Here is a 23,956-nt window from a genome sequence, read left to right on the forward strand (position 1 = left end):
GTGTGAATGTGTGTGTTGCCGGCCCACAACCACCTCACTGTCTGCTGGTGGGAAGTGGAGGGCTTGACTCTGCTAGAAGCAGATTGAGTCAGTGAGAGTTAAATAGATGTGGCTGCTGTAACAAAAAGATCTCAAGCTAGAGTAGCTATCAAAAGAAAAAATTTTATTTCTTTGGACACTTCTATGGCATCACTTGGAAACTCTTGTGTTCTTTCTGTGTAGTCAAAGCTGCATCACAGGGCATACCAATGCTCCAGCTCATGGGAAAGGGAAGGGAATGTGGAAGAGCCCCCACCCAGGCCCAGCGTTGGCACATGTCACCTCTGCTTACGTTTCACCAGTGAGAACTCAGTCCATGGTTACACCTAGCTGCAAGGGAGGCTGGGAGTGCATCCGACTACAGTTCTATTATAGCAGCAGGACAGATATGGGGAGTAGCTGCCACTCTGGATATCACGTATTTTTCCTTTGCTCCCTCATCCATCCACATTTTCCCTGCAGGGCCAGGCCCTTCTCTGTAGGGGTCCTTTAGTCTCAGCTCTTCCTTGGCTGGGTGTCCTCAGGCAAGTGACTCAGCTCTGAGCCTCTATGTCTTCATCTGTCAAAGGAGTTCCCCTCTCCCCTCCTGAGGTCAGTTCAGGCCGTAGCCTGGAGCCTGCAGTGGGGCTTAGAAGGCCCAGCTCCTCAGGCGTGGGCAGGAAGTGTTTCTCATACCCAGAGTCCAGTGGTGCCAAGGGCTGGGGGGGCTCCTTAACTGGAACCTGCTCTATTTCCTCCACTTCCAGGATGGGTGAGTCACCAGGGGGCTGGGCCTGGGGCACCTCCTGGGGAGAGAAGAGACCGAGATTGTTCCCCTTGTACCTGTGAGTGTGCGTGCTAAGTTGCTTCAGTCGTGTCCGACTCTGCAACCCTATGGACCGCCAGGCTCCTCTGTCCATGGGATTCTCCAGGCAAGAATACTAGAGTGGGTTGCCATGCCCTCCTCCAGGGATCTTCCCAACCCAGGGATCAAACCCACGTCTCCTGCCTTGGCAGATGGATTCTTTACCACTAAATCCTGGGAAGCCCCTTCCCCTCATACTCCCCACCCTAATTCTCAACTATCCCCCACTGTCCAGCTTTCCCCAACCCCCTAGAGGGCCCCAAGAAGCCAGGCTTTTCACTCACCTTCATGTGTGGCAGGCTGAAGTTGCTATTGGCAGGGTCAGGAATCTTCTCCCAGACCCAGTGGGGCAGTACCTTGTGCTGCAGGTGGACACACCTGGCAAGCAGGTTAAGAGTCAGGGCAGGGAAGCCAGGTGGCGAGATACCCATGCCCAGATGGCAAGGTCCAGGATGTCACAGAGCTCTGAAGCATCATCCCCTTATCCCCAAAGCCCCTGCCCCCCTGCCAAGCCAAGCTCAGCGATGCCCAGCTGCCCTCCCCACCTGGGCAGAGACCTGTGTGTCTGACAGCCTCACCTTCCGCAGGTGGCCAGGCTCACACCACAGCCGGTCAGGAGCAAACCCCACAGCAGAAAGACAACCGACAGAACTTTCCAATTCAGGGTGTTATCTGGAGGGCAAGGGGGAGGGGCAGAAGAGCATTTGGACACCAAGAAGGCCGGGAGGGCTCAGGGAAGGCTCATGGGTGGGGCAGGGCACAGGTAAGGAAGCGGATAAATGGGCAGGGCTCATGAATGGGCGAGGGCTTCTCAAGTGGCCCAGTAGTAAAGAATCTGCCTGCCAATGCAGGAGATGCAGAAGACTTGGTTTCAATCCCTGGATTGAGAAGATCCCCTGGAGAAGGAAATGACAACCCACTCCAGTATTCTTGTTGGAGAATCCCACGGACAGAGGAGCCTGGTGGGCTACAGTCCATGGGGTCACGAAGAGTCAGACATGACTCAGCGACTGAGCATGCACACATGAATCGGTAGGGGGAGTCTCAGAGTGGGAGTGGGACTTGTGAGAAGGTCAAGGTCAGGGATGGGTGAAAGGGTCAAAGACACACATTGCCTGTTAATCCACAGCAGTATTTAGCAGCATCAAAATGCATCATCGACATCCCCAAGTCAAAAGGTTGTCTACCCAGTGAAGTTCAGTAAGGATTATGTAACCCCTTCCAGTGGAATAGGGCCCCTTCACATAGCAGTCCCACCCCAGACCTCTACCTGGTAGGTGAAACTGGAGGCTTGGACCAGGTGGGCCCTGTCCTGCGATGGTGGAGGCAGTCATCCACAGCTTGCAGGGACCCCAGTGAAGGTCAGGCAGGGTGATGGTTCGGGTGCTGCCAGTCACTGAAGGACATACCCAGAGAGGTGAGGGAGGCAGTCAAGTCCTGCCTCAGGACCTTTGCACATGCCATGCTGTCTGCAACACTCTCTCCCAGATATCCACATGGTTCCCTCCTCCCCTCCTTCAGCTCTTTGCTCACAGGTCACCTATTCAGTGAGAACTGTCCTGACTGCCCCCCCAACCCCAACCAATTAAAACAGCACTGGCTTCTCCATTCATCTTCCTTGCTTTATTCCTCTACCCAGCACTTACCATCATCTGACACACTGCATAGATATATTTACTTTATCTATGCCTGCATGTCCCCCATGAGAAGTTAGGGCCACGAGGGCCATATTCCTAGAGTCGTGTCCAACTTTAGTCAGTGCCTGGCACATAGAAAGCACTAAAAAATGATATACAGTTGACCTTTGAACAAGGCAGGGGTTGGGGGTGTTGACTCTTAACTCTGTTAAAAATCCAAGTACAGTATAATTTATAGTCTGCCCTCCTTATCTGTGCTACTGCTGCTGCTGAGTCAAGTCTGAATCTTTGCGACCCCATGGACTATAGCCCACCTGGTTCCTCTGTCCATGGAATTCTCCAGGCAAGAATACTGGAGTGGGTAGCCATTTCCTCCTCCAGGGGATCTTCCCGACCCACAGATTGAACTCGAACCTCCTGCATCCCTTGCACTGACAGGCAGGTTCTTTACCACTGAGTCACCAGGGATGCCCTCCTTATCTGTGGTTCCTCAATAGGGGCTTCCCTGGTGGCTCAGATGGTAAAGAATCTGCTTGCAATGCAGGAGACCTGGATTTGGTCTCTGGGTGGGGAAGATCCCCTAGAGAAGGGAATAGCTACCCACTCCAGTATACTTCCCTGGAGAATTCCATGGACAGAGAAGCCTGGTGGGCTACAGTCCAGGGTCGCAAAGAGTCAGACACAACTGAGCAACTAACACACACTCTGTAATTCCTAGTTCCACATCAGCAGATTCAACCAACCATAGATAGTACTGTTAAAATTTACTATGGAAAAAAGTCATGTATAACTAGACCTGCACAGTTCAAAACTATGTTGTTCAAGGGTCAAGTGTGTATTGGAACAAATGAATGCATGAATATCATATCCCTCAGGATGCACAGGATCCAGTGAAGGGAAATCTGCTTCAGACCAGGGGAAGACATCTGCACCTCCCAGAACTGTTTTTGTTTACTTCTTTGACCGTGCCTTACAGTTGTGGGATTTTCGTTCCCCTACCAGGGATTGAACCCAGACCTTCAGCTGTTAAGAGTCCTAACCACCTGTCCAACAACTATTATCAGTTATTGATAAAGGGCTGCAACTGAAGGGCCTTGATTCCCCAGCACTTCTAGCTGTTGAGGCAGGCAAAATGTTTCAGACCAGAAAAAGCTGTCAGGCCAGGAATGCAGGTGCCAGAGACTGGGAAATAAATTCTGGGCTCTGAGTGGGGCCCTGATGCCACCCATCACAGAAAATAAGGCTCCTGAAATCCTTTCTCAAAATCTGTGGTGCCATATAGCCTTCCCCAACTGTGAATTTTCCAGAATTGGGGCTCCTCTTCTTTTGTCTATATGTACTTATGGTCTTGGGACTCCATCCTTAATCTCTCACTCAATGCCCTTCTCAGGCTGTCTCAAGCTCTTTACACCAAGACAGACTGCAGTGTTAAATCTCACCCTGGAATTTATTGCTAGATCTGAAACTTGAGTACCTGACCATCTCATGGACAATCCCACTTGGATGAGCATGTCACATGCAACAAATCCAAATGGGTCCCCCAAATTCTTCTCTAAAGTCCCTTCCACTGGACCACCAGGGAATTCCCTGGCGGTGTGTGTTTTTAACTGAATATGCCACATAAAGCTATCTAAGCTAAAACATCGAGTAGAAAAGAGAGCTGCAAAACATCAGTCATAAGCTTTAGGGGCCTATAACATGGTTCTCTTTTAATAATAATAATAGGTACATGTACTCATAAAAGGAGAAAGGGGAGCAGAGGATGAGACGGTTAGATGGCATCACCCACTCAACAGACATGAATCTGCGCAAACTCCGGGAAATATGAAGGACAGGGGAGCCTGGCATGCTGCAGTCCATGGGGTCGCAAAGAATCAGACATAATTTAGCAACTGCTGCTGCTGCTAAGTTGCTTCAGTCGTGTCCGACTCTTAGCGACCCCATAGACGGCAGCCCACCAGGCTTCCCCGTCCCTGGGATTCTCCAGGCAAGAACACTGGAGTGGGTTGCCATTTCCTTCTCCAATGCATGAAAGTGAAAAGTGAAAGGGAAGTTGCTCAGTCGTGTCCGACTCCCAGAGACTCCATGGACTGCAGCCCACCAGGCTCCTCCGTCCATGGGATTTTCCAGGCAAGAGTACTGGAGTGGGGTGCCAGTGCCTTCTCCATTTAGTAACTGAACAACACATAAATATATATGATTTTTAACCCAGTGATATCTATGTACTCATGCAAAGTGCAGTTATGGCAAAGTAACTATGTTTAAAAAAAAATAGGCTTTATCAGTTAGAGACAAAGGCAGAAATACCAAATTATTTAAGGGTGAAATGACACCAAAGACACACTAGGTAAAAAGCATGGGGGATACACTGAACAAGAATGATTAAATGCAGTTAACTATTGAAACCGGATGGTGGATACACAAGGGTTTGCTACAGTTTTTCCTACTTTCACTTGAAATTGTCTATAGTAAAAATGTTTAAAATTTTCAAACACCACAACTCAAAAACAACACAAAAAACACAACTCCCATCTTTGTGTTAATGTACACAGGGCAAAATATGGAAGCTGCATGATCAGTATCACTGAAGTGATGAGAACGCTGATATATTACCAGTCCATTCTGAAGGAGACCAGCCCTGGGATTTCTTTGGAAGGAATGATGCTAAAGCTGAAACTCCAGTACTTTGGCCACCTCATGCAAAGAGTTGACTCATTGGAAAAGAGTCTGATGCTGGGAGGGATTGGGGGCAGGAGGAGAAGGGGACGACAGAGGATGAGATGGCTGGATGGCATCACTGACTCAATGGACATGAGTCTGAGTGAACTCTGGGAGTTGGTGATGGACAGGGAGGCCTGGTGTGCTGCAGTTCACGGGGTCGCAAAGAGTCGGACGCGACTGAGCGACTGAACTGAACTGAACTTTAATGTGTCGGTTTTTAAAATACTTTCATTTTTTTATTTTTGGCTGTGCTGGGTCTTTGTTGCTGAGCGGGTTTTCTCTAGTTGTGGCGAGCATGGGGCTACTCTCTAGTTATGGGGCACAGACTTCTCATTGTGGTGGCTTCTCTTGTTGCGGAGGTAATCGGGCTTCAGTAGTTGCAGTACGTGGGCTCAGTAGCTGAGGTTCTCTGGTTCTAGAGGACAGGCTCATAGTTGTGGCACGCAGACTGCGATGCCCCGAGGCATGTGGGATCTTCCCGGATCAGGGACCAAACCCTTGCCTCCTGCACTGGCAGGTGGATTCTTCACCACTGAGCCACTAGGGAAGCCCCAGTGTGTCAGTTTTTAAAACAAGAACAGATAACTTTTGTAATCAGAAGAAAAGAATATTTTGAATTTTTATTACTTTTTAAACTTTTTATGGTATGTATTGGAGAAGGCAATGGCACCCCACTCCAGTACTGTTGCCTGGAAAATCCCATGGACGGAGGAGCCTGGTAGGCTGCAGTCCATGGGGTTGCAAAGAGTCAGACACGACTGAGGGACTTCACTTTCACTTTTCACTTTCATGCACTGGAGAAGGAAATGGCAAGCCACTCCAGTGTTCTTGCCTGGAGAATCCCAGGGAGGGGGAGCCTGGTGGGCTGCCCTCTATGGGGTCACACAGAGTCAGACACGACTGAAGTGACTTAGCAGCAGCAGCGTGGTATGTATGTGAGATGATGGATGTTAACAAAATTTATATGGGGAATTGTTTCACAATATTTGTAAGTCAAACCATTACAATGTACACCTTAAACATACACAGTGTGCTTGTCAATTATATCTCAACGTGACTGTGGGGGAAAGGGTAATAAAGACAATTTAGGGACTTCCCTGGTGGTCCAGTGGTTAAGAATCTGTCTGCCAAAGCAGGGGACACAGGTTTGATCCCTGGTCCAGGAAGATGCCACGTGCTGCAGAGCGACTAAGTCCATGCACCACCACAAAGGAAGCCTGAGCACCGTACAGCCCGTGCTCCACAACAAAAGGAGCCACTGTGATGAGAAGCCCGTCAACTGCCGCAACTAGAGAAAGCTAGCAGCAGCGACGGAGACCCAGCGTAGCCAAAAATAAGAAAGGTACTTTTAAAAGGAATTTGTGCTCAGAGTAAAAATTTAGTCTATATCCAAAGGTATAAAAAAAGAAGTAAAAATCATATGTAATTCTAAAATCCCTATTGATGCTGTGGAGGAATTTCTTTTCATAGTTGTGTCTCTGCTTTGCTCAGTGCTGGGTTTATTGTATAAAAGTGGAACCATCCCGCAAAGTTTTATAATCCTTTTATCTTTTTTCACTTAATAAAATATGACAGGCATCTTTCAATGTCAATAAATATAGATCGGACTCTTCATTTTAAATGGCCACATGACAGTCTATTACACTGATAGCCACCAGGGTTATTACCCACTAGGGAACCCAGGATATCAGGTTTTCTCGTAGGGGCTGAGAGGGAGCCAAAAGGTTCCTTGGGGGCAAGAGGAGGGGTGGACTGATGGGGCTGGGGCAGAGGCAGTGGAGCTCACCGTTCTTGCAGACAGAAGGCCTGGTTCCACTCTGTGTACACAGGGTGTAGTGGGTGAGATGGCCCCGGAGTTGCTGCCTTGGGACCTCTCCCCATGCTACAGCAGGGGTCCCTGAGGGGGCATCCTGGATTCGCCAAACCACTGGCCCCGATAACGGTACTGGCGAGAGAAAGTCAGCGGGTCAAGTTCTGCCACGGTTTCAGAACCCTCCATCCTCCAAGCCCACCACTTACCTAGCTCCTCTCTGAACTTCCAGACGGAGGGGGCCGGGGCCAAGCCCCACGGAGAGATCGCGGTCACCGTGATTCGGTAGGGGACCCCTTCCTTGAAATCCACTGAGTAGGGCAGGAACAAAGACCAGTTAGAGCTGGCTCCCCTCCCCAACGCGTTTCTTATTTTGTAAGGAATCTTCATTTGTGTCTCCAGAGGGACACTCTGCTACAAGGGTTTTGAGGGAAAGTAATTTATCTGGGAGGTAACCATAGAAAACACCAACAGGGCAGTGGGGAAATGAAGCGGGGAAGGAAAGAAACCCAGGCAACTGTGCGTTAGAGAACAAGTTCCCAATATGACCAACCAAGGCTTAGTCCCACCGGTGCCCTCTGGGTGGCAGAAGAGCTGACAATCCTGAACTCCATCCCACCCAAGGAGGGAGGGAGTTGGGGTATTTATCCATCGACCATTATCAGTCATTGGTGAAGGGCTGCATCTGAGGGGCCTTGATTCCCAGGCACTTCGGCTGTCTAGGCAGGCAAGATGCTTCAGGCCAGAGAAAGCCCTCAGGCCAGGAATGCAGGTGCCAGAGACTGGGAGATAAACTCCGGGCTCTGAGTGGGGCCCTGACATCATCCATCATAGTAAATAAAGCTCCTGAAATCCCTTCTCAAAACCTGTGGTGCCATATAGCCTTCCTCAACCAGGAACTTCCTAAAACTGGGGCTCCTCTTCTTCTGTCCATATATACTTATGGTGTTGGGACTTTATCCTAAATCTCTCACTTGACACCTTCTCAGGCTATCCCAAATTCTTTATACCAAGGACAGACTCCCCAGTGTTAAATCTCAGCCTAGAACATATTGCTAGATTTGAGACTTGAGTATCTGACAGTCCCATGGACAATCCCACTTGGAGGAGCATGTCAGGTACAACAAATCCAAATAGGTCCCCCAAATTCTGCTGTAAGACTCCCCAACAAGAACCTGCTTGCTTCTCTCCCTTTGTTCCCTCCCAGAAGGAGCAAACACAGTCCTTTCTGAGAGAGAAAGTGTTACTCCCTCAGTCGTGTCCGACTCTTTGCAACCCCATGGACTGTAACCCACCAGGCTTCTCTGTCCATGGACTTCTCCAGGGTAGAATACTGGAGTGGGTCGGCATTCCCTTCTCCAGGGAATCTTCCAGACCCAGAGACTAAAGCCAGGTCTCCTGCACTGCAGGCAGATTCTTCACTGTCTAAGCCACCAGGGAAGCCCACAGTCCTGGGTTTCTCAATTTCAGCCCTCACCCTCCCAGTCTGTTCCTCCCACTGCAGACAGGGGGCACCTGTGAGCAACTGAGTCAGGACACACCCTTCCTCTGCTTAGAACCCCGAGTGGCTCCCGCCTCACGGGCAGAAAAAATCAAAGTCTTCTCCATGAGCCACGAGGCTTTGCACATTCTGCCCCGTCCTCTCCCTGCCCTTACCTCCTCCCACTTTCCCCTTTGCTCATTCTATTCCAGCCACACCGGCCTCCCCGCTGTCACTCTAACACATAAGGCACATTTCTGCCTCAGAGCCTTTGCACTGGTTGTCTCCTCTTGTTTTTCCCTTAGACCATGGATCCTTCAGGTCTTAGTTTAAATGCCACTTTCCCAGAGAGACTTTTTCTTTTTTTTCCCTAAAATAAATATCTTCCCTCCTCCCCCTTTACTTTGCCCCAATTACATTACAGGGGTTTCCCTGGTGGCTCAGCGATAAAGAACCCTCCTACAATGCAGGAGACGCAAGTTTGATCCCTGCGTCAGGAAGATCCCCTAGAGAAGGAAATGGCACCCACGCCAGTATTCTGGCCTGGAAAATCCTGTCGACAGAGGAGCCTGGCAGAGTCGGACACAACTTAGCAACTAAACAATAAATTGCATCACAGAGGTATTTGGTTTTTGTTCCACTGGTTGCTGGCCCTACAAGATGAGGATGGAGATGTTGGTGGGGATGAGGGTAGGGATGCTGTTGAGAGGAGAGTAGTGATAGTTCAGGGTTTGGCTTTAGGAACTTGACTGCTGCTGCTGCTGCTGCTGCTAAGTCGCTTCAGTTGTGTCCGACTCTGTGCGACCCCATAGACGGCAGCCCACAAGGCTCCCCCGGCCATGGGATTCTCCAGGCAAGAACACTGGAGTGGGTTGCCATTTCCTTCTCCAAGGAACCTGACTAAGTGGTTCAAATCTTGGTTCCACCACATACTTGCTGTATGGCCTCAGGGGAGTTGCTTAACCTCTCTGAGCCTTTTTCTTTATCTTCATGATAATAGCAGAAACCTGCTTTATAAGGAAGATTGAATGGTTTCACGCTGATGGAAAGGCCAGTACACATTAGCTGCCATCACCGTGTTTGTTGTTTAGTTGCTAAGTCGTGTCCAACTCTTGTGACCCCACGGACTGTAGCTCTCCAGGCTCCTCTGTCCAGGGGATTTCCCAGGCAAGAATATTGGAGTGGGTAGCCATTGCACTGCATTGCACTGCCTCTCCTGCACTGCAGGCGGATTCTTTACTGCTGAGCCACCGGGGAAGCCCATCATTGTGTACCAGTCTCTAGAACAGGGCTTGGCACACAGTGGGTAGTCAACGAATATTTCTTGCATGAATTAATAATACTTGACCACTCCTCTGCAAATCCAGCCTCTCCTCTGTTCTCCAACAGCTGAAATGGGAACCCTGGTGCTCTTCGGCCTCACCTGGCAACACTGCACTGAGGTTCCCAGGAGGAAGCCGGACCCAGTTGAGGTCCTCCACGGGGTCGCCGTCTCGAATCCAGTCCACCACATGCTCCTGCAGCTCCCCAGGCTCCTGTTGCCAAGTCACCAGCAGCTCTGTGTTTCCAGAGATGCTCCTGACCACCACGCCATGGGGGGCAAAGTCTGGACCTAGAGGATGGGGAGGAGAAATCTCAGCTGTAAACTTGGGAAGTCTCCACTTGCGCCTCCAAGGAATCTCACAAAGGAAGTTCACAGCCTCTTACCCAAGCAGGTCAAAGAGAGGTTGGTAGGAATTTCCCAGCTTGTGGCATTCACAGCAGACACCCCCACCCACTCTGCTTGGGTGGGGATGGAGAAGTTGCAGTAGGGGGTCTCCTCCTGGATCACCTCCTGATCCTTAACCTGGATCCAGACTCTGTAGGTCACCTGCATGCAGAGCCCTGAAGCCTAAAGGATGAGGGGAAGGAGGGGTGAATCTCTCTCCTTATCAGGCACATACTGTGCATCTCAGTGAGGTCACTGGATAAACGCATCAGTGAAACATTTTTGTTGGTTTCACTGTTGTTTAGTCCCGAAGTCGTGTCCAATTCTTTTGTGACCCCATGGAGTGTAGCCCGCCAGGTTCTTCTGTCCATGGGATTTTTCCAGGCAAGAATACTGGAGTGGGTTGCCATTTGCTTCTCCAGGCCAATCCTCCTGACCCAGGGATCGAACCTGCATCTCCTGCACTGGCAGGTGGATTCTTTACTGCTAAGTCACCAGGGAAGCCCTGGTTTCACGGTACAGGTGAGGAAACCAAGCCTCAGAGGGGCTCAACAGCAGAAGTGAGATTAGAATACAGCTAGTGAGCCAGAACTAGGGTGTAAAGCAAGAAAGCATACCCAAAATCCAATCAAGATAAATTATATTTTAATGCAATATTTTTAAAATTTATTTTTACTGAAGTATAGTTGATTTATGAAGCTGTGTTAATTGCTGCTGTAAGCAAAGTGACCCCCCATACATACATATATATACATATATATATATATATATATATATATACACACATTCTTTTTCATACTCTTTTTCATAATGGTTTATCACGGGATATTGAATATAGTTCTCTGTTCTACAGTAGGACCTTGTTGTAATATAGTATTTTAATCAATCAAAACTAATGCAAAAAAAACAAAAACAAAAAAACCATGACAAACAAATTATCAAGATTTTAAGGGACTTCCCTGGTGGTGGAGTGAATAAGAATCCGCCTGCCAATAGGGGGAACATGGATTCGATTCCTAGTCTGGGATAATTCCACATGCTGCGAAGCAACTAAACCCATGGGCCAAAACTACTGAAGCCTGCTCACCCTAGAGCCAGCAAGCTGCCAGCTGCTGAGCTCACGAGCTGCAGCTACTCAAGCTGTCTATAGCCTGTGCACCACCAGAAGAGAAGCCACTGCAGTGAGATGCTCATGCACCGCAACTAGAGGGCAGCCCTTGCTCTCTGCATCTAGACAAAGCCCACATGCAGCAACGAAGACCCAGTGCAGCCAAAAATAAATTTTTAAAAAACAAGAGGAAATAAAGTGATTTCTAAAAAAATATTTTAAGTAAAGACAAAATCTGGCCACGCACTTATATAACCCTGCTTCACTCAGCTTACCCCATTCTGTCCTGTGTGGTTCTTAGGGACTGCAAAACTCCCACTGTTGTACAGAGGAGTGGTTATGTGTAGCAAAGAGGATGGTACCTTCCAGAGTTCTTTGGGGAAACTTGTGAGAATATCTGGTTGCCTCAATGATTGGTATTTGATGCTCAAGAGCCAGGGACACTACCCTCTCCTAGAAACAAAAAGTTGTCCCACCTCCGTTGTGACTTTAGACTGTCATCCCAACTGGAAACTTCTGTAGATAAAAAAAATCTAGCAATTTTAGCTGATCCTAAGACCAAACACCATTTGCTGTATAAATACAAAACCTTAGGGGACCTGGTTTTAATATTCACTGAATGTTAAAATATTCTGAACATATAGGGACTTTCCAGGCAGTTGTGATCATCGATTTCCAGCACGATCTGTGTTCTGATCAGAGAATTTCTCAACATGTCTTGCATTGTCTCATCCCTTTGAAGTCCTGGGAAACTGGCTCAATAGCCTGGCATGTGGACGACTCTGGTAAATGTCCTATTTGGTATGGAAAGAATGCATGTTCAGATGTTTCCTATGTGAGTCCACTTGGGTGTCTGCTACTCACATGTTCAGATCTTCTAGATCTTGACTTGTTTTCCATCTGCTTGTTATGGAATTACTTAGAGGAGCATGTTAAAAATCTCCCACAATGGTTATGAATTCATAGAGTTCTCCTTGTAGTTCTGCCAACTTTTACTTTATGTATTTTAAAGCTATGTTATGAGGTACATGGAGCTTCCCTGGTGGCTCAGACGGTAAAGAATCTGCCTGCAATGCAGGAGACCCGGATTCTATCCTTGGGTGAGAAGATTCCCCAGAGGAGGGCATGGCAACCCGTTTCAGTATTCTTGCCTGGAGAATACCATGAACAGAGAAGCCTGGTGGGCTACAGTCCATGGGCCCACCAAGAGTCGGATACCACTAAGAGACTAACACAACCCTGTCAGGGAGGTACAGATTTAGTACTCATGTCACACTGGTGAACTGAATACCTTGCCGTTATGCAGTAGCCTTATGTCCCATTTATTTTCTGTTGAATGTTACAATATACTGTACACTGTATGTTACAACACAATACACTGTATTTATACGTTTTAAAATATATATATATATATGGGTTATAAGAACTATATTTCTTTTTTATAATTTTACTTATGTATTATCTATTTGGGGCTGTAATGGAGCTTCATTGCTTCACGGGCTTTTCTCTAGTTGCAGAGAGTGGGGGCTACCAGTTGTGGTACTTGGGCTTCTCACTGCGGTGGCTTCTCTTGTGGAGCACAGGCTCTAGACACACGGGCTTCAGTACTTGAGGCACATGGGCTCAGTTGTGGCTCCCGAGCTCTAGAGTACAGGCTAAACGGTTGTGGCCCACAGGCTTAATTGCTCAGTTGCATGTGGGATCTTCCCGGATGGGAGACTGAATCCCTTTCTCCTGCACTGGCAGGCAGATTCTTTACCACTGAGCCACCAGGGAAGCCCTGAGCTATGTACTTCATTTCAGTATAGTAAAGGGGCATTACAAGGTATGTGTCATCAAACAGAGGCACTGAGGGACTTTGCTGGTGGTCCAGTGATTGACTCCATGTTTCCAATGCAAGGAAGCACAGGGTTGATCCTTGGTCAGGGAACTAAGACCCCACAGGCCCTGGAGCATGGCCAAAAAAAGTGAAAAAAAAAATATTTAAATAAATAAAATAAAGGTAGCGAAACTGTGAATTATGCTTTGAAAGCCAATAAACATCAGCTCTGCCGTGTACCAGTTGTGTGGTTTGGGGCAACCTCTCTGCGTCTCATTTTCTCATCTGTAAAGTTTGTCAATATAAATAAGTGTGTAGGCGAGGACCGGGCACACAGTGAGAACTCTAGAAATATTACGCATGGTTAAAGTCAGTGATGTTATTAGATCGTGTGGCCCAAGAAAGTGAGAGCCCTGTTATTTGGTTTCTCGCCATGTTTACTGTGAGTCAGGGCCTTGCAATGCATGGAACCGACTAGGTGCTTAACAGACTTGGGTCAGTGAGAACTGTTTCATTCTTGTCTGTCATCTCACAAGCCCTGTTTTTGTTTTTGTTTTGTTTTGTTTTTTAAATATTTATTTATTTATTTGGCTGCACCAGGTCTTAGTTGAGGCACACGGAATCTTCAATTTTCATTGCAGTAAGTGGGGTCTTTTAGCATACAGAATCTAGTTCCCTGACCAAGGATCGAACCCAGGTGCCTTGCATTGGGAGCTCAGAGTCTTAGCCACTGGACCACCAGGAAATCCCTACAATGCCCCCTCCCCCGACCTTTTAAATTTATTTATTTATTTATTTTATTCTTGGCTGTTCTGGATCTTTGTTCCTGGACTCTGGCTTTTTCTAGTTGCTGCGAGTGGGGACTACTCTAGTTGTGGTGCTCGGGTTCCTCACTGTGGTGGCTTCTCTTATTGCAGAGAATGGGATCAAGGGCATGAGGGCTTCAGTAGCTGTGACACCTGGGCTTAGCTGCCCCAGGGTATGTGGGACCTTCCCAGCCCAGGGACTGAACTCGTGTCCCCTGCATTGACAGATAGATTCTTAGCCACTGGATCATGAGAGAAGTCCCAAAACAATGCCCTTTTGATACTAACATCAAAGCCCTTAGCATACCCGGCTATACTTTGTGGAGCTGAGCCTTGTATTGCTTCTAAATCTTTGCACCCAACGTCTCCCCCACTGCCTGGAACACTCGTACCCATCTTCAAGTCTCAGCTCAGATCCCTACTTTCAGTCAACACTGGTGGAGTCTTGCTCTGAGCCCAGCGCCATGCCAGGATCTCCCTGATGATCCCCCTCCTTGAAACCCTGAAGCAGCCTCAAGAGGGCAGCAGAGTAGCCTCTGTTTTGTTTACGTCATTGGTTTTTGGTTTGGGGGTGTTTTTGATTTTGCAGCAGTGGGCAGCTTGTAGGCTCTTAGTTCCCTGACCAGGGATTGAACCCATGACCTTGGGAGTGAAAGCTCGGAGTCCTAACCGCTGGACCACCAAGTAAGTCCCTGCATCACTGTTATCCAGGGTTTCCTGACATGGGCAGAGAAATGGGTTTTCACAACTCACCTTCCACAGAAGCAGGGGTTCCTGTCCACCTGGTGCCCCACAGATGTTCCCCATGATCCACACATCTTTTGGAGCTGGTGAGGATGGAAAAAGAAGAGACAAATGGGAATGGCATGATGGCCTGACTTCCAGGAGAGGAAAAGATGGGAAGCCCAGAGATCCTCACCAGAGGGTGGTGTCTGGAAGGGCAGAATGGGGCTCCACTCGCCCCACAGATCCTCCTCTTTGTCCACTTGGCAGCGGCCGAACATCTCGTAGCCAGTGGCCAGTTCCAGGTCCTGGATCTCAATGGGCATCAGAGGTATAGACTTCACTTCCGGTTCCAGCTGGGGGAGTGACATGTGAGTGATGAAGCTGAAGGCTGAATTGAAAGTTGACCTTTTATATGTCGATGTGTGTGCTCAGTCACTTTAGTCCAGTCCAACTCTTTGGGATCCCCTGGACTGTAGCCCACCAGGTTCCTCTGTCCATGTGATTTTTCTGGCAAGAATACTGGAGTGGATTGCCATGCCCTTCTCCAGGGAATCTTCCTGACCTAGGGATAGAACCCATGTCTCTTGCATCTCCTGCATTACATGCACATTCTTTACCACTGAGCCAGCTGGGAAGCCCTTAGCTGCCAACAGGATGACCAGTACTGTCTTGCTTTGCCTGGGAGACAGAGTGGGTTCTCAAGACACAGGGCTTTCAGTTTTAAAATTGGGACAATCCCTGGCAAAAAGAGACAATTTGATTATCCTCTGTGCCAGGTATAGCAGTAGGTGGGAAATTCTATTATTGTTCTCATTTTACAGATGAGGAAAACTAAGGTCATGTGAGGGAAAGTGACATACCCAAGGTCACAGAGCTGGTGAGTACTACAGCTGAGATTCATTCCCAGGCAGTAGGATTTCAACGTCTGTATCTTAGCACTGTTCTGAACTGCATGAATATTCCCAGTGAAAACAAGTCTACCCTACCTTGTGGTGCTTGGCACCCCAAGCTGTGACTGAGATCGTTGGTTATCTCCAATACCCATTCTCGGCTGCTTCTTTTGGAAACCCTGAGTATCTGTCAGGACCATGTGTATCAAGAACAAAGACCACATTTCCCAGTCTCCCTTGCAATCAGGTGAGACCATGTGACTACATTTTGACCAATGAGATATGAGATGAAAGATACATGTAACTTTGGGGCTGTGCTCTTAAAGTGTTTGGGCAGGCTCCCCAACTCCTGGGGTCCCATTGCTCTGGAGCTTTCGTCCTTTTTTTTCGCTGTGTGTGAGCTTGGGAAAGTTGCTTAACCTCTCTGAGATTCAGTTTCCCCAACTACGAAACAGAGATCATAAAATAACCTATATTAGGGAAGTCAGGAGTACAGTCCTCATTGAGATCATCCATGCAGATTGCTTAGCTTGGTACCTGATGCATGCCTGGTGCTTGGAAATATGAGCTTCTTTTATTATTAACACTTTTAAGTGTTTATTGAAAACCAGGCTCTGTTCCTCATCTGTAAAATGGGTAGGCACAAAACACATCTACCTCAAAGAGTTCTTGTAAGGATTTGATAAAGAGCCTCCAACAGTGTGTGGCACACAGCAGGCGCTAAGTAGTATCTGCTATAAACCTTTTTTTTTTTCTTTAGTGTTCATTTATTTATTTGGCTGCACTGTGTCTTAGTTGCAACATCTAATTCCCTGCCCAGAGATTGAACACTGCATCAGGAGCATGGAATCTTAGCCATTGGACCGCCAGGGAAGTCCCCTGCTGTTAACCTCTTCCTTTAAGGTTCATGTAAGTTATTTGAGGAGACAGCAAGGAGATCAAACCAGTCAATCCTCAAGGAAATCAACCCTGAATACCCACTGGAAGGACTGATGCTGAAGCTGAAGCTCCAGTACTTGGGCCACCTGATGTGAAGAGCCAACTCATTGGAAAAGACCCTGATGCTGGGAAAAATTGAAGGCAGGAGGAGAAGGGAATGACAGAGGATGAGATTGTTGGTTGGCATCATCAAGTCAATGGATATGAGTTTGAGCAAACTCTGGGAGATAGTGAAGGACAGGGAAACCTGGGGCGCTGCAGTCCATGGAGTCGAAAAGCGTTGGATACAACTCAGTGATTGAACAACAACAATTCATTAAATGAAAGTGTTTGAGGAAGTTTACTGAATTTCTCAAGAATTCCAAGTAAAGGGAATTAATTCCCCAGCTGTCCAATGGTTAGGACTCCATGCCTTCACTGCTGACGGCCGGGGTTCAATCCCTGTTCAGGGAACTAAGATCCTGCAACGTGCATGGCATGGCCAAACAAGAAAAAAAAAATTCCAAGTGGGACTGTATGGAATTTATAGATTATCTTGGTGGGGGTACATTTTTTAGCTGAACAAAACGCACGTACAGACCTTTCGTGAGGGATGTGGACAGACTCCAGGGGCAGGTGAGGAACAAGTTCTGGGCTAGGTTGCTGATTTGGGAATGATGTCTCAGGCCCCACCAGAGTAGGGTGGGGGGAAAGGTTCCCTGACACTCACCATCACCCAGGGCATCCGGCACCTTCGATAGTAAAACCGGCAGACCAAGACCTTATGGGGTGGCCACGTAGGAGGGGCCCACTGGACAACGGCCTCCAGGGGGTGGTCATCTGAGAAGTCCACGTCAGGGTATAGGTGGGGGGCATCTGGCTTCACTGAAGAAGGAGAAATGCATTGAGCAGGGGCCTCCAGGACCACCCACCCCACACACAGCACATCCCCAACACTCCCGCCCATTACTTCGGGTTTCGAGGTTCACAAAGACTGGGGACCAGAGAAGCTGGCCGGCCTTGGCCGCCCAGACAAGGAGTTCGTCAGACGTGGTAAGCTGTTCCCGTGGGATGGTCACCCAGTTCTGTCCGGTGGGCACCGCCACGGTCCAGGTTTTGTTGGAATGGCTGTGAGGAGAGATGGGGAAATAAGAGGCAATAGACAACAGGCCGGGCCCCGAGTCGTAATGATAACATCTGCTCTGCCTGGGTTCAAGTCCTAGTTCTGCTTAAGAGCTGTGTGACCTTGAGCAAGCAACTTCACTTCTCTGCGCCTCAGTTTCTTGACCTACAAAATGAGGGTGATAAAAGCACCTGCGAAAAGGGCTGAATAGTGAGGGGAATCAATGCGATGAGATATGAAATGCATTTAGAACAGCCAGCAGCACTTCCCTGATGGTCCATGCACGTGTGCTCAGTCACTCAGTCCTGTCTGACTCTGCGACCCCGTGGACTGTAGCCTGCCAGGCTGCTCTGTCCATGGGATTTTCTGAGCAAGAAGACAGGAGTGGCTTGCCATTTCTTCCTCCAGAGGAACTTCCCGACCCAGGGATCAAACCTGAGTCTCCTGCGTCTTCTGCATTGGCAGGTGAATTCTTTACCACTGAGCCACCTGGGAAGCCCTTCTTCTGGTCCAGTGATTAAAAATCCACCTTGCAATGCAAGGGATGCAGGTTCCATCCCTGGATGGGGAACTAAGATCCCAAGTGCTGTGGAGCAACTCAGCTTGAGTGCAGCAACTCTTGAGCTCTCGTGCCACAACTAGAGAGTCCGTGCAACCAAATTAAAACATTAAAGAAAATAATAGCAAGCATCAGGAGCATATACATGATATAAAAGCATTGGTTATTTTATTTATTGAGCACCTATTATATATATCCACATTTACTTCTATATTTTCTTGGGCTCCAAAATCACTGCAGTGACTGCAGCTATGAAATTAAAAGATGCTTGCTTTTCGGAAGGAAAGAATGATAGCTATGATAAACCTAGACAGTGTTTAAAAAGCAGACATCACTTTGCCAACAAAGGTTCCTACAGTCAAAGCTACAGTTTTTCCAGTATTAACATGTGCAGCTGTGAGTGTTGGACCATAAAGATGACGGAGTGCCAAAGAACTGATCCTTTCAAATTGTGGTGGTGAAGAAGACTCTTCAGAGTCCTCTGGACAGCAAGGAGATCAAACCAGTCAATCCTAAAGGAAATCAACCCTAAATACCCATTGGAAGGACTGGTGCTGAAGCTGAAGCCACAATATTCTGGCCACCTGATGCAAAGAGCCAACTCATTGGAAAAGACCCTGGTGCTGGGAAAAACTGAGGGCAAGAGAAGAAGAAGGCAGCAGAGGATGAGATGGTTAGATAGCATCACCTACTCAATAGACATGAATCTGAGCAAGCTCCAGGAGGTAGTGGAAGACAGAGGAGCCTGGCGTCCATGGGGTCAACAAGATTCGAACACATCTTAGTGACTGAACAACAATAAAAACAACTATTCGGTCAGCTAATACATATTGTGGGCCAGGCCCTGCTGTAGAAGCTGAGAATAGGACTGTGACCAAAGCAGGCAAGGATCCCCTCTCCAGAGCTGGTATTTCAGTGGAGGAGGCAGATGAAACACATAAATATATAATTGATGGTGGTAAAAGCAATATAAAGAACAATCAAGGGAGTTCCTGGCTGTCCAGCGGTTAGGACTCCATATTTCCACTGCAGGGGGCACGGGGTTCAATCCCTGATAGGGGAACTAAGATCCCACAAGCCTCCCAGTGAGGCCCAAAATCCAGAAATAATTATTTTAAAAAAAGATCAAGCAGGATGAGGAAGATGAGGCATGCTGAGATGAAGAGTGACAGTGGTATTTTAGTAAACGTGGTCAGGAAAGCTCTCTGGTGAGACGTGTGAATAACGGCCTGAAGGAGGCGGGTGCACAGTTTGTGAAGGATCTTCTTAAATGAAGAGCACTTTAAGAAGGAACAGCAGCCAAGGCAAGGGTCCCGAGGCCAAACTGTGCCTGGTGCTTTTTCTTTTTTTTCTTTTATCATTTTATTTCTTTATTTTTGGCTGTGCTGGGTCTTTGTTGCTGCACACGGGCTCTTCTCCAATTGCAGCAAGTGGGGGCTGCTCTCGAGTTGCGGTGTGCGGGTTTCTCATTCTCGTGGCTCCTCTTGTGGAGCATGAGCTCTAGGGGCGCCGGCTTCAGTAGCTGTGGTATGTGGGCTCAGTAGTTGCTCCAGAGCACAGGCTCAGTGGGGCTTCCCAGGTGGCGCTAATGGTAAAGAACCTGCCTGCTAATGCAGGAGACATAAGAGATGCAGGTTTGATCCCTGGGTTGAGCAGATCCTCTGGAGAAGGGCATGGCAACCCACTCCAGTATTCTTGCCTGGAGAATCCCAAGGACAGAGGAGCCTGGCGGGCTACCGTCCATGGGGTCGCAAAGAGTCGGACACGACTGAAGCAACTTAGCACACGCGAGCACAGGCTCAACAGTTGTGGCACACAGGCCTAGCAGCTTTGTGGCATGTGGGATCTTCCCAGACCAGGGATCGAATCCGAGTCTCCTGCACTGGCAGGTGGATTCTTTAGCACTGAGCCACCAGGGAAGAGATGGTTAGATAAACATCACCCACTCCTGACTCAATGGACATAAGTTTGAGCAAACTCTGGGAGATAGCGAAGGACAGGGAAGCCTGGCGTGCTGCAGTCCATGGGGTCACAAAGAGCTGGACACGACTTAGCGACTGAACAACGACCCCAGGGAAGCCCCTGTGCCTGGTGTTTTCTGAGAAACAGTGAGGAGGAGGCTTGTACCCTGGAATAGAGTGAGTAAGGTGGAGGTGGGAGGAGGCGAGGACAGGGAGGCCATAGCAGATTGTTCACATGACAGCAGGAAGGATTCTGGCTTTTACCCTGAGTGAGCAGGGAGCCCTGCAGTGCTATGCACAGGGGAGGGAAGTGCTCTGATGCAGAAGTTCACAGGCGCCCACTGGATGCCATGGTAGAGAAGAGACTGTGGGGCTGAGGATGGAAACCTGAGTCCTGGGAGGAGGTGACTGTGGGGTCCAGGCCAGCGATAATGGGGACAGGATCATGGAGGGGGTGCTCAGGAAGTAAGGAGTGCCAGATTCTAGGTAATGTTGGCAAGGCCTGCTGATGGATCAAATGTGGGTTAGAGAGAGAGGAGTCGAGGATGTCCCGAAGGACTGGATTTCAAAGGTTCAAATCAAGGCCTTCATTAAAACAAAGACAAAAACACATATGCTGGCAAAGATGTGGAGAAACTGGGGCCCTCTTACATTGCTGGTAGGAACATAAAACGGTGCAGCTGTTGCAGAAAACAGTTGGTTCCTCAAAAAGTTAAACAGAATTGCCATATGACCCAGCAGTTTCACTCCTAGGCATATACCCCCAAAGAACTGAAAAGAAGGACTCAATTTTCAGTAGCACTAGTCACAACCACCCACGGCAATTGCTCAACGGTGGAAACAGATAAGTAGATGAACGCAGTATATCCATTACAGTAGAATACTGTTCAGCTACAAAAAATGGAATGAAGTTCCGATTCATGCTACAACATAATGAACCTGGAAAACATGCTAAGTGAATGTATATAGATATCGAAGACCACATAAGGTATGATTCCACTTATGAGAAAGGCCCAGGACAGGCAAATCCAAGGGATGGAAAGTAGATCAGTAGTTGTCAGGAGACAGGGATTGACTGCTATTAGGGATGAAACTTCCTTTTGGGGGTAATGGGCATGTTCTGGAATGAAATAGAGACACTGGTTGGACAACAGTGTGAAGTATTAACAGCTACTGAACTGTTCACTTGCAAATGGTTAATTTCACCTTATGTGAATTTCACCTCATTAAAAAAAAAAGCTTTCCCAAGGGCAGGTCCTGGTGCTTGACGGCCAAGGCCATCTCCTGGGCCGCCTGGAGGCCATCGTGGCCAAGCAGGTGCTTCTGGGCCGGAAGGGTGTGGTCGTGCGCTGTGAGGGCATCAACATTTCTGGCAATTTCTACAGAAATAAGTTGAAGTACCTGGCCTTTTTCCGCAAGCGGATGAACACCAACCCCTCCCGTGACCGCTACCACCTCCGAGCCCCCAGCGGCATCTTCTGGCGGACAGGGTGAGACATGTTGCCCCACAAGACCAAGTGAGGTCAGGCTGCTCTGGAGCACCTCGAGGTGTTTGATGGGATCCCACCAACCTATAACAAGAGAAAGCGAATGGTGGTGCCCGCTGCCCTCAAGGTTGTGCGTCTGAAGCCTACTCGCAAGTTTGCCTACCTAGGGCGCCTGGCTCATGAGATTGGCTGGACGGACCAGGCAGTAACGGCCACCCTGGACGAGAAGAGAAAGGAGAAAGCCCAGATCCACTACTGGAAAAAGCAGCTGCTTATGAGGCTACCAAAGCACGCAGAAAAGAACATCGAGAAGAAAACTGACAAATTCACAGAGGTCCTCAAGACTCATGGATTCCTAGTCTGAGCCCAATAAAATTGACTGTTTATTCTTCAAAAACAAAACAAACAAACAAAAAAGAGACTTTCTTTTATTCCCTCGTGCAAGCATGCATGCTAAGTTGATTTGCAGCCCTCTGTACTGCAGCCTGCCAGGCTCTTCTGTTCCTGGGACCCTCCAGGCAAGAATACAGGAATGAAAGAATACTGGAGTGGGTTGCTATGCCCTCCTCCATGGGATCACCCCAACCCAGGGATGGAACCCATGTCTCTTACATCTCCTGCATTGGCACGTAGGTTCTTTACCATCAGTGCCACCTGGGAAGCCCTCTTACTTTCTCGTTCTCTACAAATTAAAACCCTTCTGGACATGGATGGTGGTGATGGCTGCACAACAGTGTGACTGTACTTAATGCCACTGAACTGGACACTTTAAAAAGATTGAGGGGACTTCCCTGGTGGTCCAGTGGCTAAGAATCTGCCTGTCAGAGCAGGGGATGCGGGATGGATTCCTGGTCAAGGAACTGGGATACCACATGCCCTAGAGGCAACTAAGCCCATGCACCGTAACTAGTGAAATCCTTCAAGCCGCAACTAGAGAGTTGGAGCTGCGAAGAAAATCCAGCACAGCCAAAAGAAAAAGATTGAGGAAAAAAGGGGTAAATTTTATGTGTACTTTACCACCATTAAAAAAAAAAAAAACCAACCTTCCATGCCAGTTCCCATCTTCAAATGCTCCTTTTCCTCTCCTCTCACAGCCAAATTTGAAATGAAGTTGAGTTTCCAAGTGTGATTCATCATGAAGCAATATCAGTCACCCCCTCAGACTGTGGGCTCCATGAGGCTTTCTGTGTCTCTTTCACTGTTGCATCCCCAGCACCAGATCAAATGATCTTTTCCTGTTCTCAGAGAGGTTAAGCTACTTGCCTAAGGTCACACAGCAATAAAAAACAACTTCTAATCATTAAGCATTTTCTCTTTCCCAAGTGCATAAACTCACTGAATTCTCAGAACCAATGCTGGGAACCAGGTTCCATTATTATCAGCATTTGATAGAGGAAGAAACAGAGGTTCAGAGAGGGAAAGTGACTGGTTCATGGTAACACAGCAAGGAAATGAGGGAATGTGGAACTGAAGGGCCAGAGAGTGGGGTCGGGCTGGGAGATGAGGGTGGGCAGGGCGAATGGGTCCTCTGAGAAGGCTAGAACCTGAGTGGCTTCAGTGTCCCCAAATTACCCCACTGTACTCACTATTTCTGGCTCTGGACATACAGCATGGAGGGGGCTCCCAGGTCCCCATGAGGCTCCCAGGAGCAGTTCAGGTCCCCCAAGGGTCCAACTCCATAGCACTGCAGTGGCCCCGGGCTGCCTGGAGAGGGAGGCAGGAGGGTTCCAAGGAAGGCGGTCAGTTCCCCCAGCCTCGGGCACACCCCAGAACTTCTGACAACTGTGGAGGGCGATCCAGGGTCCCTTACTGAAGCGAGCAGCAGGAAGGGGGCGCTGGCCACCGCTCCCCAGGCTTTGGGCATAACTCCTCCCCTCCCACCAGCCACATCCTGTTAACTACCCCCCCACTCCCCGACAAAAGCCCTTACCCTACCGCCGCCCCCCCAACCCCGGCCTCAAGTTCCCACCTCGCTACCGCCCATTCCCCAAACCCTCGCATCGCCCGGCCCCTGCCACTGGGCCGGGGAGAGCAAAGTGGCTTCTGGACCTCTGCCATTCATTCCGCAAACTTGAGGGTCACCCTGGAGGGTGATGGGCGCGTTCGCGAGCATGAGACACGAGCTCGCTCCAGAACTCACCCTGGGGCCGAGTCCGGCTGAACAGCAACAATAGAAGCAGCAGCAGCAGCAGCATCGGCTTCGGCCGCAGTGGGAAGGGGGCGGCCGGGGTCCCCCGCATGGCACTCCCGCGGCCCCCCAGTCCGGCCCGGCCTTGCCTGGCCCAGCGCGGCCGCGCCGCCCGCCTCGCTCTCGGGGACC

At 48.9% G+C, this 23,956-nt stretch overlaps 1 protein-coding gene and 1 pseudogene across 7 annotated transcripts; one reads left to right on the forward strand and one right to left on the reverse strand.

The window, feature by feature from the left end:
- Nucleotides 1–142: 142 nt before the first annotated feature.
- On the reverse strand, nt 143–23,956 carry IL27RA (interleukin 27 receptor subunit alpha). 6 transcript variants are annotated; one of them, XM_086408855.1, is made up of 16 exons: nt 23,777–23,956; nt 23,223–23,340; nt 22,680–22,871; nt 21,551–21,720; nt 17,477–17,634; nt 17,237–17,391; nt 14,892–15,051; nt 14,726–14,799; nt 10,239–10,422; nt 9,955–10,143; nt 7,261–7,362; nt 7,028–7,186; nt 2,154–2,279; nt 1,462–1,555; nt 1,168–1,261; nt 143–824 (listed from the first exon to the last, which is right to left on the reverse strand). In XM_086408855.1, coding segments are annotated over exons 5-16 (1,590 nt in total). In that variant the 5' UTR covers nt 17,478–17,634; nt 21,551–21,720; nt 22,680–22,871; nt 23,223–23,340; nt 23,777–23,956; the 3' UTR covers nt 143–572. The 6 variants fall into 6 exon arrangements, with proteins under 6 accessions (XP_086264981.1, XP_086264980.1, XP_086264982.1 ...); XM_086408854.1 differs by having other exon boundaries at nt 22,680–22,899; XM_086408856.1 differs by lacking the exon at nt 22,680–22,871.
- On the forward strand, nt 21,430–22,046 carry LOC147368401 (large ribosomal subunit protein uL13 pseudogene; annotated as a pseudogene). The gene has a single exon (XR_015166633.1). The product of XR_015166633.1 is annotated as a large ribosomal subunit protein uL13 pseudogene (transcript).

This window comes from Bos grunniens, chromosome 7 (genome assembly GCF_055505025.1).
Source record: "Bos grunniens cultivar Pamir isolate PY7600 chromosome 7, Bosgru_T2T1.0, whole genome shotgun sequence".
NCBI lineage: Eukaryota > Metazoa > Chordata > Mammalia > Artiodactyla > Bovidae > Bos > Bos grunniens.